The 16,904-nt window shown below is 48.7% G+C and overlaps 1 protein-coding gene across 1 annotated transcript in view; it reads left to right on the forward strand.

The window, feature by feature from the left end:
- Window positions 1-16,904, forward strand: part of fbxl19 (F-box and leucine rich repeat protein 19) — a gene marked incomplete at both ends in the record, with an annotated part of 43,195 nt that overhangs the window by 24,952 nt on the left and 1,339 nt on the right. The window contains 7 exons of the mRNA XM_083649347.1: window positions 518-604; window positions 1,462-1,644; window positions 3,896-3,928; window positions 8,531-9,891; window positions 11,358-11,521; window positions 13,193-13,354; window positions 14,306-14,527. Coding sequence (XP_083505473.1) covers window positions 518-604; window positions 1,462-1,644; window positions 3,896-3,928; window positions 8,531-9,891; window positions 11,358-11,521; window positions 13,193-13,354; window positions 14,306-14,527 — 2,212 coding nt within the window. The remainder of the gene's footprint in view (window positions 1-517; window positions 605-1,461; window positions 1,645-3,895; window positions 3,929-8,530; window positions 9,892-11,357; window positions 11,522-13,192; window positions 13,355-14,305; window positions 14,528-16,904) is intronic.

The following is a 16,904-nucleotide window of genomic DNA, read 5'->3' on the forward strand; positions in this document are numbered from 1 at the left end:
TTATTTTTTCGTTTTTGCTCCAACTGAAATGTTTGATGGTCACTCATGATCCAGTAGGTCACGGGTTGGCTTTGTTCCAGCTTTAAAACTCGTTATAAGGATTTTTCAACAAAATGTCTATGGAGAAAATGAATGGGAAACTCACTTCCGGGGCAAAAGATATCACGTGACTGTTCAGCTCTATAGTATTTTCCAGCCTATATCCAGTCAATGCAACGGCGAAGTTTCGGAGAGTGATATTGCGGCTTTAATTTTCTCAGACCAAGGTTGATTTTTCAGAAATTAGCTTCTGTTGCTGTGAATAGTCAGGAGGCTCAAGATTCACCAATTTTGTGTTGTTTACAAACTTAAGTTTGTAATGTGTCTAGGCCTGCAACTAACAATTACTCTCATATTTTCTTGACTAATCGATGAGTCTTCTTTTGTCCTCCTGACCAACAGTCCACTGTGTGTGTGTGTGTGTGTGTGTGTGTGTGTGTGTGTTTGTTAAAACATTGTTGCTGTGTTGCCTCCCCAGATGGGTAAAGCAGAAGGCATCATCAACGATGAGATCCCAAACTGCTGGGAGTGTCCCAAGTGCCACAAGGAGGGCAAGACCAGTAAGGTGAGAGCCCACGACCTGTCAACAACCCCACGACCTGTCAACAACCCACGACCTGTCAACAACCCACGACCTGTCAACAGCCCACGACCTGTCAACAATCCCACAACCTGTCAACAACCCCACGACCTGTCAACAACCCACGACCTGTCAACAACCCACGACCTGTCAACAGCCCACGACCTGTCAACAACCCATGACCTGTCAACAGCCCACGACCTGTCAACAACCCCACCTGTCAACAACCCACGACCTGTCAACAATCCCACAACCTGTCAACAACCCCACCTGTCAACATCCCACGACCTGTCAACAACCCACGACCTGTCAACAACCCCACGACCTGTCAACAACCCCACCTGTCAACAACCCACGACCTGTCAACAATCCCACAACCTGTCAACAACCCCACCTGTCAACAACCCACGACCTGTCAACAATCCCACAACCTGTCAACAACCCACGACCTGTCAACAACCCCACCTGTCAACAACCCACGACCTGTCAACAATCCCACAACCTGTCAACAACCCCACCTGTCAACAACCCACAACCTGTCAACAACCCACGACCTGTCAACAACCCCACCTGTCAACAACCCACAACCTGTCAACAATCCCACAACCTGTCAACAACCCACGACCTGTCAACAACCCCACGACCTGTCAACAACCCCACGACCTGTCAACAACCCACGACCTGTCAACAACCCCACGACCTGTCAACAACCCACGACCTGTCAACAAACCCACGACCTGTCAACAACCCACGACCTGTCAACAAACCCACGACCTGTCAACAACCCACGACCTGTCAACAAACCCACACTATAGTATATGTACTACGTTCTCTCCACGCAGGACCAGGCAGACGGCTCAGGGAAGCGGCGGCTGGATAACGGGGAGGTGGGGCGCTGGAAGCTCACGGACGACCCGCCGCCCAAGAAGAAAGCCCCGCCTCCGCTGGAGGACGCAGGGCGCACCGACGGACACAAGAGGAAGAAGGAGAAGGAGCTGCCGCAGGACCAAGGACCCAAGAAGAAGGTAGAGAGAGAGGAGAGGAGGAGAAGAGAGCTCCATGTCTCCTCTTAGAGAGAGGAGAGGAGGAGAAGAGAGCTCCATGTCTCCTCTTAGAGAGAGGAGAGGAGGAGAAGAGAGCTCCATGTCTCCTCCTTGTCTTAGAGAGAGGAGAGGAGGAGAAGAGAGCTCCATGTCTCCTCTTAGAGAGAGGAGAGGAGGAGAAGAGAGCTCCATGTCTCCTCCTCTTAGAGAGAGGAGGAGAAGAGAGCTCCATGTCTCCTCCTCTTAGAGAGAGGAGGAGAAGAGAGCTCCATGTCTCCTCCTTGTCTTAGAGAGAGGAGAGGAGGAGAAGAGAGCTCCATGTCTCCTCCTTGTCTTAGAGAGAGGAGAGGAGGAGAAGAGAGCTCCATGTCTCCTCCTTGTCTTAGAGAGAGGAGAGGAGGAGAAGAGAGCTCCATGTCTCCTCCTTCTCTTAGAGAGAGGAGAGGAGAAGAAGGTAGAGAGAAGAAGAGAGCTCCATGTCTCCTCCTTCTCTTCTCCTATATATATATATATATATATATATATATATATATATATATATATATATATATATATTTTACATCTGCGCACATTTCAAAGTCTGTTAAACACTAAAAATAGGCCATTGACAGTTTCACATCGCCTCCCAACCCGTTTACAGCTGCTTCCCCAGAGCAGAGGAACTAACTGTCACCAGGCTGAGGGCGATCTGGACACTTAAACCAGTAGATGGAGGGTGATCTGGACACTTAAACCAGTAGATTGAGGGTGGCCAAACTACGGCCTGTGTGCCACCTGCGGGGAACACACGGTTGCCTCCGTGACTCTGATTCACTCAGTCACAGACATTCGCATAGGTAGAGCTGACTCCACTAGTCACGGGACAGCTAAACATTCATACCATCAATTTATGTTTTCGTGCGTTTTGAAAACAAAATCAAACATTTTTTTTACAAGCCATAACTCAGTTTCCCTGTTAACACCTGGGGTTTTGACTAAGACCTGGAACAATCGCTTTTATTTTGAAAGTAAAATCATCTAGCTTCCATATGGTATCTCGCTTACAGTTTTTTGTAGTAACGTTAACCAGCTTCCCCTGTGAGCCCTGTTCATCCATGGCTACGTTACGTTACGTTTCTCTTTGTCCTCATTACCGTGGTGCGTCCGTGTCATGCAAGGTCAACTTTAATAGTTTGCAGCTAACACACATTTTACTTTGACAGAATGTGAAGTGCTCCCATACTTTAGATAGAGTCTAGTTGAAGTTTTCGCCGCCTCCGCCATGTTAGCACCGTCTCGTCTCCATGGACACAACACCTGACATAGTCAGTCTGCGACACAGGAAGTGGCCAGCTGCGCGACAGTCAGACACAGCAAGTCTGACTTAGTAGATATATAAACGTTTATATAATTATATAGCCCTGCAACTCAACGAATCACAACTCAACGGATCGATAATGCATTTGTTGCCAATTAATCTAATAATGGATTTTTAGCGATTAGTTGTTGCAGCCCTAATCAGGAATTAATGGACACCCTGCAGCCAATCAGAATTGAGTATTCACCCAGACATGCTCATTCATAAAAATGAATAAAAGTTGAAGGTTATAAAATAAATTATGATAAAAGTACATTTTAAAATGAGATTTTAAAAGATGATACGGACTCTGCCAGCCCATTCAAACTAATTGGAAAAACTGTGGATTTGTACCTCTGAATGGCACATGGATGCACTGGCATACTTTGATTTAGTAAAAGCCACTTGGTGATACTATCAATGAGGCCATTTACACCTGGCGCTAACATGCGTTTTCTGTGATCAGATTGCAATCAGATTGTGTTTTATCACTTGAAATTCCAGGTGTAAACACCGCCAAAACGCATTGAAGAAGGATTGCAATCTGATCGGCCAAACCACCTCCGGAGGTGGTCAGGGATGCATTGTGTACACATTGAACACAAGTGTAAATGCAATGTGTCCTCTCAATCTGGATACAGCAACTTTATGCGGATTGAGAGGACAACCATTTCTGCAATCTGATTGCAATCAGATTGCAGAAAACGCATGTTAACGCCAGGTGTAAATGGAATCAGGCTGAAGTGATAAAATGCAATCTGATTGCAATCTGATGGCAGAAACCACATGTTAACGCCAGGTGTAAATGGCCTCTTTGTTTGTATGTTGAGAACATGATCCAGCAGCACTAACTGTCTGTCTGTCTGTCTGTCTCCCCCACCTCCCCTTCCCTCGCAGATGAAGGGCCCCCATGAAAAACGCCTCAAAAAGGTACGTCAAGTTTCAATTTAAAGTTCGAGCATTTGAGAAAAAAGCAAAGAACCGATTGGAACATTTTCGTGACGGAAAGCTAGTGTAGTGTAGTGTAGTGTAGTGACAGTTGGATTATTTGACATGTGAAAGAACCTCATCTCACCCGAAAGCAGTTTAAATTGTGTCAGACTCGGTTGATGCATGAAGAGAAGACTTGAGACTTGACTTGGTTCTGGTGACTTGGGACTTGCCTCTGACTTGTATGATTTAGCGAGTAAATGACGTAATGTAGTAGCGTACAAATGTGTAGGTTGATGAAAAAGGAGCAACGCCGAGCGGCTTCTCTGTTATGGTAAAGAATACAGGATCGACAGTGGTAATGCTAGCTGTCAGCGTGCAGGAATACATACTCTGACGCTTCAGATCTGCTGCCTGCAGTCAGTGCACCAGAGAGGTTTTCAGATCTGCTGCCTGCAGTCAATGCACCAGAGAGGTCTTCAGATCTGCTGCCTGCAGTCAATGCACCAGAGAGGTCTTCAGATCTGCTGCCTGCAGTTAGTGCACCAGAGAGGTCTTCAGATCTGCTGCCTGCAGTTAGTGCACCAGAGAGGTCTTCAGATCTGCTGCCTGCAGTCAATGCACCAGAGAGGTCTTCAGATCTGCTGCCTGCAGTTAGTGCACCAGAGAGGTCTTCAGATCTGCTGCCTGCAGTTAGTGCACCGGAGAGGTCTTCAGATCTGCTGCCTGCAGTTAGTGCACCGGAGAGGTCTTCAGATCTGCTGCCTGCAGTTAGTGCACCAGAGAGGTCTTCAGATCTGCTGCCTGCAGTCAGTGCACCGGAGAGGTCTTCAGATCTGCTGCCTGCAGTCAGTGCGCTGGAGAGGTCTTCAGATCTGCTGCCTGCAGTCAGTGCACCGGAGAGGTCTTCAGATCTGCTGCCTGCAGTCAGTGCACCGGAGAGGTCTTCAGATCTGCTGCCTGCAGTCAGTGCACCGGAGAGGTCTTCAGATCTGCTGCCTGCAGTCAGTGCACCGGAGAGGTCTTCAGATCTGCTGCCTGCAGTTAGTGCACCGGAGAGGTCTTCAGATCTGCTGCCTGCAGTCAGTGCACCAGAGAGGTCTTCAGATCTGCTGCCTGCAGTTAGTGCACCAGAGAGGTCTTCAGATCTGCTGCCTGCAGTCAGTGCACCGGAGAGGTCTTCAGATCTGCTGCCTGCAGTCAGTGCACCAGAGAGGTCTTCAGATCTGCTGCCTGCAGTCAGTGCACCAGAGAGGTCTTCAGATCTGCTGCCTGCAGTCAGTGCACCAGAGAGGTCTTCAGATCTGCTGCCTGCAGTCAGTGCACCGGAGAGGTCTTCAGATCTGCTGCCTGCAGTCAGTGCACCGGAGAGGTCTTCAGATCTGCTGCCTGCAGTCAGTGCACCAGAGAGGTCTTCAGATCTGCTGCCTGCAGTCAGTGCGCCGGAGAGGTCTTCAGATCTGCTGCCTGCAGTTAGTGCACCAGAGAGGTCTTCAGATCTGCTGCCTGCAGTTAGTGCACCGGAGAGGTCTTCAGATCTGCTGCCTGCAGTCAGTGCACCGGAGAGGTCTTCAGATCTGCTGCCTGCAGTCAGTGCACCGGAGAGGTCTTCAGATCTGCTGCCTGCAGTCAGTGCACCGGAGAGGTCTTCAGATCTGCTGCCTGCAGTCAGTGCACCAGAGAGGTCTTCAGATCTGCTGCCTGCAGTCAGTGCACCAGAGAGGTCTTCAGATCTGCTGCCTGCAGTCAGTGCACCAGAGAGGTCTTCAGATCTGCTGCCTGCAGTCAGTGCACCAGAGAGGTCTTCAGATCTGCTGCCTGCAGTCAGTGCACCGGAGAGGCAGCAAATTAGCAGTATCAAATGATTCACGTCAAGTAGAGAGACCGGGGCGTCTGGGCTGTGGCCACAGCTGAGAGACAAGAAGAGGACGAATGGAGATGGATGAAGATAGTACAGATACGACACGATATCCAATTACAGCAGATCAACAGAGACACAGCGCACAAGTGTTCAGCGCTATTTCACATTAGCAGGTGTACAGATGTGAGAGCAAATACACACAGTAGAATGTGTCCAGATGTGCAAACTGGATGCATAGAAACTGGATAATGCATAGTAAGTTATAGACCTTATCATGAGCAGATGAACAGAAATCTGTCCAGAGCATGCACACATTTTTCTTTATTTTTTTAATATTTTCCACATTTTGGAGTAATAGTAAAAACATCAAAACTATTAAATGACCCAAATGCAATGATGCAGTGACCAAGTGTGAAATCAAAACGATCTTGATATTTTAGATTCTTAAAAGTAGCCGTCCTTTGCCTTGATGGAAAGACCAAGGCTTTGGAAATAGATTCCTACATAGGATCAACTTCACTGTTTCTTTTCTCTCAGGAACTCATTTCATGCATTAAAGCAGAAGCCAGAAGCTTCTTTCATCCCCCATTAGTGCTAACGTAATTTATTTATCCTGGTTGCTGCTCCACCCTCTGCCGATCTGGGGAGAGCCGAAACTGGCTCCATGCTTCCTCCGAGACATGGGCAGTTAGCCAGCCGCTTCTTTTCACCTGACAGAGGAAGCTTCACCGGTAGGACATAGCACGTGGGAGGTTCACGCTATTCCAACCAGTTCCCCTCCCTCTGAACAGGCGCCCTTAACGACCAGAGGAGGAACCACATTAGCAACCAGGATATTGCATGTTTTTGGTGAAGGGGGTTCCTATATGAAGGAAACCCCCCGGGAGGCACGGGGAGAACATGCAAACTCCACACAGAAAGGCCCTTTCGACGACCCCACCCGGGCGGTGGGCACTCGAGGACATGCGGACGGGGCACGTATTCCTTCAGCGTTCACATCGTCCCAGGTGGGAATCGAACCCAGGACCTTCGAGCTGTGAGGCGACAGCGCTTACCACTGCACCACCGTACCCCCCTTGTCCAAATGTGTTTTAAGAGAATGAGAAAAACAGAACATTCAGTCTGCTCAGTATTGTTTCAGAGGCATTAGAACATTCAGTCTGCTCAGTATTGTTTCAGAGGCATTAGAACATTCAGTCTGTTCAGTATTGTTTCAGAGGCATTAGAACATTCAGTGTGTTCAGTATTGTTTCAGAGGCATTAGAACATTCAGTGTGTTCAGTATTGTTTCAGAGGCATTAGAACATTCAGTGTGTTCAGTATTGTTTCAGAGGCATTAGAACATTCAGTGTGTTCAGTATTGTTTCAGAGGCATTAGAACATTCAGTCTGCTCACTATTGTTTCAGAGGCATTAGAACATTCAGTCTGCTCACTATTGTTTCAGAGGCATTAGAACATTCAGTCTGCTCAGTATTGTTTCAGAGGCATTAGAAGCATGATGAAATCCCTGCAGGGCTCCTCCCACTGGTCCTTGAAATCATAGAAAGTTTGTGAATTTGAGGGAGTGGGGGGGAATCAAGGCCTTGAAGGTTTTTGAAAATAGACATGGGTCAATGCATTGGTTTATATATTCTGTGCATTCATATCCACCTTATTTCTAGCTGCCATGATGCCTATGGGTGCTTCTTCCGGTGTAATAAACGGTTTTAACTTGACAAAAAAAACCCGTCTATGAAGGTTTTACAGCAGAGCCAGTCTGCTCTACAGCTGTAAGGGTTAATATGTCACTTTTATAAGTTTAGAAAAAAATGTTAGACGGTCAAAGTAACCATTTAGATTACTCTTATGTGCTCAGTTGATCAAATAACGGCTATTTAGAAATCTGGTTTTCGTTTTCAGCTTTATTTTACGCATTAAATGTTGTTCGGGTGCTGGGGTAACGTAATGCATTATGGGTCGGCTAGTGTGGCTAATGCTAGCGGCTAGCGTTAGTTACTTTACAACGCCACTGAATGACCAAATTGATTCGAGTAACACTGTTTCCATACGGACCCCCAGCGTTGGTTAGTTACTTATAACGTGACTATATTTATAACTTTTATAACGTACTCAAGTTCTTTTGATTTTAGCGTTAATAGTAAATAATCTACGTTCCGCTGTGTGCATGTGTGTCTCTGTCGTCTATGCCAGAGGTTCTCAAATGTTTTTCAGTCAAGGAGCCCTTACAAGATGGAAAATATACCGGGGAGTGGGGACCCCCTCATTCTGATTTGTGATTTTGGGCTAAGCTTAATTGTTTTCACGGTAACGTGCTTGACTTTTAAATTGATAGGTTTGTTAGATTAGAATGTAATCCATGAACCATTTTAGATTTAAAGCATAGAATAATTTTGTTGAACTATGAAGCTTTTGCAACAACAAAAAGTTAATATTTTTTTATTTTACTGAAAACTTTTCGCGGACCCCCTGGCAAAGTGCCACGGACCCCCGTTTGAGAACCACTGGTCTATGCATCCTCGATTCACACAAACTGGTTGTAATTGTTGTGTGTGAGCTTGTGTAAAGCTGCTGGTTCTCATGAGAAACATTCTCAGTGTTGTAACAGTACTTTACTTCACCTTGATGCTTGTCTCAAATGACACCATCTTGGGTCCTTGAATTTGAAGCAGTTTGGTCTGGAAAGTCTTTGATGTTGAAGGTGTGTCCTGATGTTTCCTTCTTCTTTCTCTCTCTCTCTCAGAAGCCCAAGCAGGAGGCGTCGGAGTCCAACGGTCCCAACTCCTCTGGAGGCGGTGGTGGTGGAGGAGGAGGAGGAGCAGGAGGAGGAGCAGGGGGGCAGGGCTCCTCGTCCTCCTCCTCCTCCTCTTCGTCGCAGGCCGGGGCGGTGGGAGGGGTGGGGGCAGGGGGGGACCCGCGCTCACACCACCGAGAGAAGCTGGAACGCTTCAAGAGGATGTGCCAGCTGCTGGAGCGGCTGCCCGAGTCCTCGTCCTCCAGCTCGTCCAGCTCCGAGTCCGACTCCGAGTCCGACTCGGACGACTCGACCCGGGAGCCGGGCGGAGGAGGGGGAGGAGGCTCGTCCCCGTCCTCGTCCTCCCCGGCCCCGCCTCCTCCCGTCGCCTACGGCAACAGCAGCGGGGGGAGCCGGGCGGAGCGCGAGCGCGGCCGCACGGAGCGGGAGAGAGAGCGGGAGAGAGAGCGGCGGCTCGCAGAGCTGGGCTTCAGCGCCAGCGAGGAGTCAGAGGGGGAGGGGGAGGGGGGCCGGGCGGAGGAGGAGGACAGGGAGCGGGAGGAGGACAAGGCCCGGCGGAGAGGCCCAGCGGGGGAGGCGGGACCGCCGCCGCGAGGAGGCAGGAAGGGAGGAGGAGGGCTGCTGGACGCAGAGGAGGAGGAGACCACCACCACGGACCGGACCAGGAAGAACTCCACCTCCCTGCCCCCGCCCTCCCCGCTTTCCTCCAATCAGACGCCTCCTTCCTCAGGCCACACGGACGGCGGTTTGGCGGGGAAGCAGCAGCAGCAGCGCAGCAATGGGCAGGAGGCGCGCAATGGCCGGACACGGGGAGGAGGAGGAGGAGGGAGGGAGGGCGGGGAGAAGGAGAACGCCAGCGGGCTCTTGTCCAATCACAGACATGGTGTCGGGGGCGGGACCAAGGGCGGCGGGAGCCGTGGCAACAAGATCCGCAACAAGAACAGCCAGGCGTCCGCTCCCGGCTCCCGGAGCAACAACAGCCTCTCCTCTTCTGTCCCCACCTCCAACGGGGGCGGGGCCCCAGGAGGAGGGGGTGGGGCCCCGGGAGGAGGGGGCCTGCCCCTGATGTCGGCCATGGCGGCGTCGCCGCGCTCGCAGCCGTCCCGCCTGGCGCCGCGCTCGCAGATGATGAAGCGCAGTCCGCCCGCCGTGCCCTCGCCCCCCCGACCCGTCCAGATGGAGAGGCACCTGGTGCGCCCGCCGCCCGCCTGCCCCGAGCCCAGCTGCCTGCCCCTGGACTCAGGCTCCTCCCACATCATGACCCGGGACGTGTGGCTCAGGGTGTTCACCTCGCTCAGCCAGAGGGAGCTCTGCGTCTGCATGAGGGTCTGTCGCACCTGGAGCCGCTGGTGAGAGAAGAAGAAACCCTCTTTTTCACTTTCATTTAGCAATCCATTTAGCAATACATGTCAATACCCCCAGAATGGACAAGATTTGTATTTTCTTGTAGTTTTTCTATCAAAATCCTTGCTCTTTTACTTTGGAAAACAGTGTATATCTAGTAGTGATGACCTCCTGCTGTACCAGGATAGATCAATACAAACTCCTACTCAGTGGTTGGCACTTGAAGAACAGGTCATGTTGTACTTGCCAAAAGGTCATATTCACTCGCCTGAAAAATACAATTGTCCGTTAGAAAACAATAATGGGTCAAATTTGCAATGCATTTGACACGCACAATAGTTTTAACAGTTTCTTTGTTACCTTTTTATATGACTTGCATGCTTGCCAAATGAATAACGTTAACTTGGATGGCTTCATTGCCCATCAATTTCAACATTGTTCTAATGGTCCAAAGAACTCTCCTGCTCATATGGGCAGTACTCACAGGCCGGCTGTGGCTCTGGACATAGAGCGGGTCATCCACTAATTGCTTTGGATAAAAGAGATCGGTGGTTCGATCCCCGCCTCCTCCAGTCTGCATGTCCAAGTGATCTTCGGACAAGCCAAGATACTGAACCCCAAATTGTTCCCGATGGTGGTGCCAGCACCCTGCGTGGTAGCATGCCGCCATCGGTGTGCGAATGGGTGTGTGAATGTAGGCACTGTAGGCAATATACTTAACAATGCCAAGCTGTGTGACTCTTAGGACTGGGTTAAAAAAAATATATATAAAAATAATATAAATATATATAAAATATATAATAAAATAATATATATCAATATCAAATCAATATTCATTTGAAGCAACTGATATTGATTTATAAATCTCAATATTGATCAAATGAATATAATACATTCTCCTGTGGATGCTTGACGCTTCCATACCCTCCCCTCTCCCTCCTCTCCCTCCTCTCCTCTCCTCTCCCCTCCTCTCCCCTCCTCTCCTCTCCTCTCCTCTCCTCTCCTCTCCTCTCTCCTCTCCTCTCCTCTCCTCCCCCTCCTCTCCTCCTCTCCTCCCCTCCCCTCTCCACCCCCCTCCCTCCTCTCCTCTCCTCTCCCTCATCCCCCTCCTCTCCCTCCTCCTCTCCTCTCCTCTCCTCTCGCCTCTCCTCCCCTCCACCCTCCTCTCCTCCCCCTCCCCTCCTCTCCTCTCCCTCCTCCCCTCCTCTCCTCTCCCTCCTCCTCTCCTCTCCTCTCCCTCCTCCCCTCCTCTCCCCTCGCCTCTCCTCCCCCTCCTCCCCTCCCTCCTCTCCTCTCCTCTCCCCTTGCCTCTCCTCCCCTCCTCTCCTCTCCTCTCCTCCCCTCCCTCCTCTCCTCTCCTCTCCCCTCCTCTCCTCCCCTCCTCTCCTCTCTCCTTGCCTCTCCTCTCCCTCCTCCCCTCCTCTCCTCTCTCCTCTCCTCTCCTCCCCTCCACCCTCCTCTCCTCTCTCAGGTGTTGTGACAAGAGGCTGTGGACTCAGATCGACCTGAGCAGGCAGCGCTCCATCACCCCCCCCATGCTGAGCGGCATCATCCGCCGGCAGCCCGTCTCCCTCAACCTGGGCCTAACCAACATCTCCAAGAAGCAGCTGATGTGGCTCATCAACCGCCTGCCAGGTAACCATGACGACCACGGCTTCTTCATCTGTCTGTTGTGAGCAGTTTCATGTAGGAACTATTTTCTTTTGCAGTCTCATGTAGGAACTAGCTAGCAGCTAGCGGGTGTAGTTTAGTCAAAAGAAACTGCTCATAACAAGGTCTGTGTATTATCTCGAGGAACCGGGTCATTCTTTTTGGAAAGAGACATTGCTGTTGAGTTTATCTAATGTATGTTTTTGCGTTTTGAGCAGCACAAGCCGAGTGCCATCCAGTTCCATTTTTATTGGAGAAAAGGCAGAAACTCTGCGGCCGATATCTCCAAAACTCAGGCAGCTAACACAAAACGATATAGATGGATAAATAGCACTACAGGTGAGAGGGAATATATGTATTTTGGAGTTTAGGGTGAGCTGTTCCTTTAAGTGAAATCCCCATTCTAAAACCCCATAGACTTTTCTCCTGATGAACCAACATGGCGATTTCTGGTTAAGCCTACAAAAATATGTCATCCCTGCGCACTACTCTATGGACGCCATATAAAGGCATTGTGTTTCATGACATGGATTCTAATGGTCATCTTCATCACTTTTGCTGTGATGAGTTGTAACATGGTTGAATTCATTTTGTTTTTGTGTCACTGTTATAATAACTGTAAAGGCTTACAGTATATGGCCAAGGCAGCGTGGTCAGGTGACAGTTTCTGGATCTCACTCTCTCTCTCTCTCTCTCTCTGACCCCTCCCACCCCTTCTCTCTCTCTCTCTGACCCCTCCCACCCCTTCTCTCTCTCTCTCTCTCTAACCCCTCCCACCCCTTCTCTCTCTCTCTCTGACCCCTCCCACTCCCTTCTCTCTCTCTCTCTCTCTGACCCCTCCCACCCCTTCTCTCTCTCTCTCTGACCCCTCCCACTCCCTTCTCTCTCTCTCTCTCTCTCTGACCCCTCCCACCACCTTCTCTCTCTCTCTCTGACCCCTCCCACCCCCTTCTCTCTCTCTCTCTCTCTGACCCCTCCCACCCCTTCTCTCTCTCTCTCTCTCTGACCCCTCCCACTCCCTTCTCTCTCTCTCTCTCTCTCTGACCCCTCCCACCCCTTCTCTCTCTCTCTCTCTGACCCCTCCCACTCCCTTCTCTCTCTCTCTCTTTCTGACCCCTCCCACTCCCTTCTCTCTCTCTCTCTCTCTGACCCCTCCCACCCCTTCTCTCTCTCTCTCTCTCTGACCCCCCCCACTCCCTTCTCTCTCTCTCTCTCTCTCTGACCCCTCCCACCCCTTCTCTCTCTCTCTCTCTGACCCCTCCCACTCCCTTCTCTCTCTCTCTCTCTCTGACCCCTCCCACCCCTTCTCTCTCTCTCTCTCTCTGACCCCTCCCACTCCCTTCTCTCTCTCTCTCTCTCTCTCTCTGACCCCTCCCACCACCTTCTCTCTCTCTCTCTCTCTGACCCCTCCCACTCCCTTCTCTCTCTCTCTCTCTCTGACCCCTCCCACCCCTTCTCTCTCTCTCTCTCTCTGACCCCTCCCACTCCCTTCTCTCTCTCTCTCTCTCTGACCCCTCCCACCCCTTCTCTCTCTCTCTCTCTCTCTGACCCCTCCCACCCCCTTCTCTCTCTCTCTCTCTCTCTCTCTGACCCCTCCCACCACCTTCTCTCTCTCTCTCTCTCTCTCTGACCCCTCCCCCCCCCTCTCTCTCTCAGGTCTGTTGGAGTTGAATGTGTCAGGATGTCCCTGGTCATCGGTCTCAGCTCTGTGTCAGGCTGTCTGTCCCTGTCTGCGGCTGCTGGACCTCAGCAGGGTGGAGGAGCTGAAAGACTCCCACCTGAGGGAGCTGCTGGCCCCGCCCCCCGACACCCGGACAGGTGAGGCCGCCTGACAGGCCAAAATAATTGGAACAGCGGTTTTCCATCACTGTTCAATACCTGCATCACCTGTTCTTAATCTGATATGTGTGCTGTTTTGTGACATATTATTTGATAATAATATGATTAGAAGTTAAGTTATGAGTAATTGTCATGCTCATCAAAAAAACAAGCCATAATCTAAAAGTTGCACATTAACTGAAAGTCACAAAGCAGCATAGATAAGCAGATCAAGAACACTATTACTTCTACCCAGAGCCATGTATATAGAAGAGTCCCGACAACTCCATTCACTCCAATGGACCAGTTTTTTACTCTCAAGAGTTCCAGGAAGTAAGGTCCTGGATTAAGCAGCGCTGTCGAGTTGCAGCAAAATGGACAGTTTGTGATGTACTTTGAAATAGTCAAGACGTTTAAAGAATCAAATTGTATATTATCAGCTTTATTTTAGCATTCAAACGTAGCGTGAGCCCCCTTTCTGGCTATTCATTGGCTACTGAGTCACACATTTTGGACCTGCGCTGGTGCCACTCTATTACTAGATTGCTCTGGTTTTACCCATAGACTGTCACCGTGACTTCACCCATTGGTTTGTGAACTTGCGTTTTGAAGCCTCTAGTTTGGCGTTTTGCCAGCTGCCATGTTCTTGTTTTATTTCTTTTTTTATTTTTTTATTTAACCTTTATTTATCCAGGAAGTCACATTGAGGTTGAAACCTCTTTTGCAGGTGAGAGGTGAGAGGTAGCCAAGACAGAGTCAGCAGGGTCAGCAACGTGAAAACACGTAACATGACAACATCAAGTTCCAGACACGGGCAAAAACAAAACATTAACAGGACCGCAGCTACAATAGTTACAACGAGGCACCTAAAAGCAACAACAACATGATGTCACAATGTATGGCTACAGTGAATAAAAGTTCTCACGTTCTCCCCTCTCATTGGCCGAACAGCCCACGGGGAAACGCGAGGTGGGCGGTTCCAGAATGTGACAGAGCTGCGATTGGCCGGCCTGGACCTGACGGACGCCTCGTCGCGCCTGCTGGTGCGCTACGTGCCGCACCTCGCCAAGCTGGACCTGAGCCAGTGTGCCGCCATCACCGACCAGACGGTCCACACACTCAGCTCGCCCATCTCCCCACTGAGAGAGAGCCTCACACACATCAATCTGGCAGGTATACACACACACACGCACACGCATGTACACACACGAGAGACACACACACACGCATGTACACACACGAGAGACACACACACACACACGCATGTACACACACGAGAGACACACACACACACACACACGCATGTACACACACGAGAGACACACACACACACACACACAACTGAGAGAGAGCCTCACACACATCAACCTGGCAGGTATACACACACACACGCATGTACACACACGAGAGACACACACACATATGTACACACGTGTGCGCGCATGCACACACACACACACACACACACACACACACACACACAACTGAGAGAGAGCCTCGCACACATCAACCTGGTTGGTACATGCACACACGCGTTATTATGGATCCCACCGGCCTTGGGGGCAGAACACGCCATTCAAGCGCCAGGATTGGCCAGGCAGACTAGTTATTTTCATCTCACCTCAATCTGATGTGATGCTATTTGAGGCAAGGTGGTGGTGTACGTCGTGTCATGTCACTTTAAGTTACCTGTTATTTTTATTACGCTAGCCTGTTCTGCCTTATTGTCTAAACCAGTGGTCCCCAACCACCGGGCCGCGGACCGGTACCGGGCCGCAACGCATTTGGTACCGGGCCGCGAGCCGGTCCAAAAAACAATTTAAATAAACGTAGGCTATAATATTATAGGCTGTGTGTGGTAGTTGAAGCATAGTTTCAAGTTGACGTTTATTTATGTCTGTAGTTGAAACAAAAACATAAATACTGTAGGCCAGGGGTTCCCAACCTTTTGTAGGTAGATACATGGAAAAAAAGGTTGCGGACCGGTTGTCAATTTTAATGGTTTTAGTTACATATATATTTACTCACCAGGTGGCGACAAAGGGTAAATAACAGCCTTTTGTGTTGTACTGTATGTAGCCTATACAGTATTTATGTTTTGACAACAAACATAAATAAACGTCAACTTGAAACTATGTTTCAACTACCACACACAGCCTATAATATTATAGCCTATGTTTATTATATATATATATATATATTTATATATATATATATATATTTATATATATATATATATATATATATATATATATATATATATATATATATATTTTTTTTTTTTTGCGTTAGGGTTAGGGAAAGGCCTTTGAGAAATTATATAGGCTGAAATCAAATCACTGTGCATAATTGTGAAAGTGTCTTTATTGACAGATGAAAATGGGAAGAGGTAAGCAGCATTATTCATGTTTTAAAGTTACTGTCCTGCACTCTGAATAGCAGGTATTCTCTCCTCCAGTTTGCCTATGCAGATGCACACACGTTACTATGAATACTATGGTCTCAAATATGATCATCAGTCTGACTTGATTGCAAGACTCAAACAAAAGAGACAAGGTTGACCTGCATCAAACCCCAAGAAGAAGAGTGATATCTAAGAGTTTGCCCTTCAGATGCCTTCAAATGCCCAGGCGTTAATTCCACTCATGTTTGATTACAGGGATGTGGGGACCACTGCACACATCCCATCAAGGAGACAGAGAAACAATGTATTTATAACACGCGTTAACGTTAGTGTAATATAATGTATTTATAACACGCGTTATAACACGCGTTAACGTTAGTGTAATATAATTTATTTATAACACGCGTTAACGTTAGTGTAATATTGCTTTTATGGTTTAGGAACTTACAAGGTTTGCATGATTGAATAAAGGCATTGTGGCTTCAGGTTGGCGAACAGTCGAGCGATGTTGAAGCCACGTTAGCGTTTGCATGTGACATTAAGATACATACGTGACCACCATTTATTTCAATGTCAGCTATCAAGATGAATTTGTTTACTTAATGAAATGGCTGTGACGCGTGGATGCCGAGTGTGTGGGAGACACACTCACTACAGCTTCAAATTGAGTGAACTTTTCGAAGGCAGCAGATATTCCTCCAATTTGTCTGTGTTCTATACTGCCCTACAAATCATAACCGCAGTAACTACGCCAAGACTGAAACTGAGAAAAATGGCTTTAAAGTTTTTTGACTGTCCAGCCAAATGAGATATAGGTTGAAAAGTGGCAATGCGCTTATTAAATATGTATATGTTAAAGTATTTTTTGGGGGCAAAACAATTATCAATTACTTGACCTATGACCCCAGAAATGCAGATACGGCACTCTGTCTGTGTATTACCTTAACAGATGTGTAGGTAGTACAAGGGAAAAGTGCAGTAACTACAATCTAATGTGCTTCTCCTGTCTTGTTTTTCATGAGACAATTGTAATCGGTTTTGATTTCGATACCACATCATATCTGTATTTAATTGTTTTATTGTTTACATGTTTAAAACATTTAAATGGATGAGTAACAGATAAATTCAGGGAATCCTGAAGTCAGT

Source organism: Poromitra crassiceps (assembly GCF_964638095.1).
Source record: "Poromitra crassiceps genome assembly, chromosome: 13".
Lineage (NCBI taxonomy): Eukaryota > Metazoa > Chordata > Actinopteri > Beryciformes > Melamphaidae > Poromitra > Poromitra crassiceps.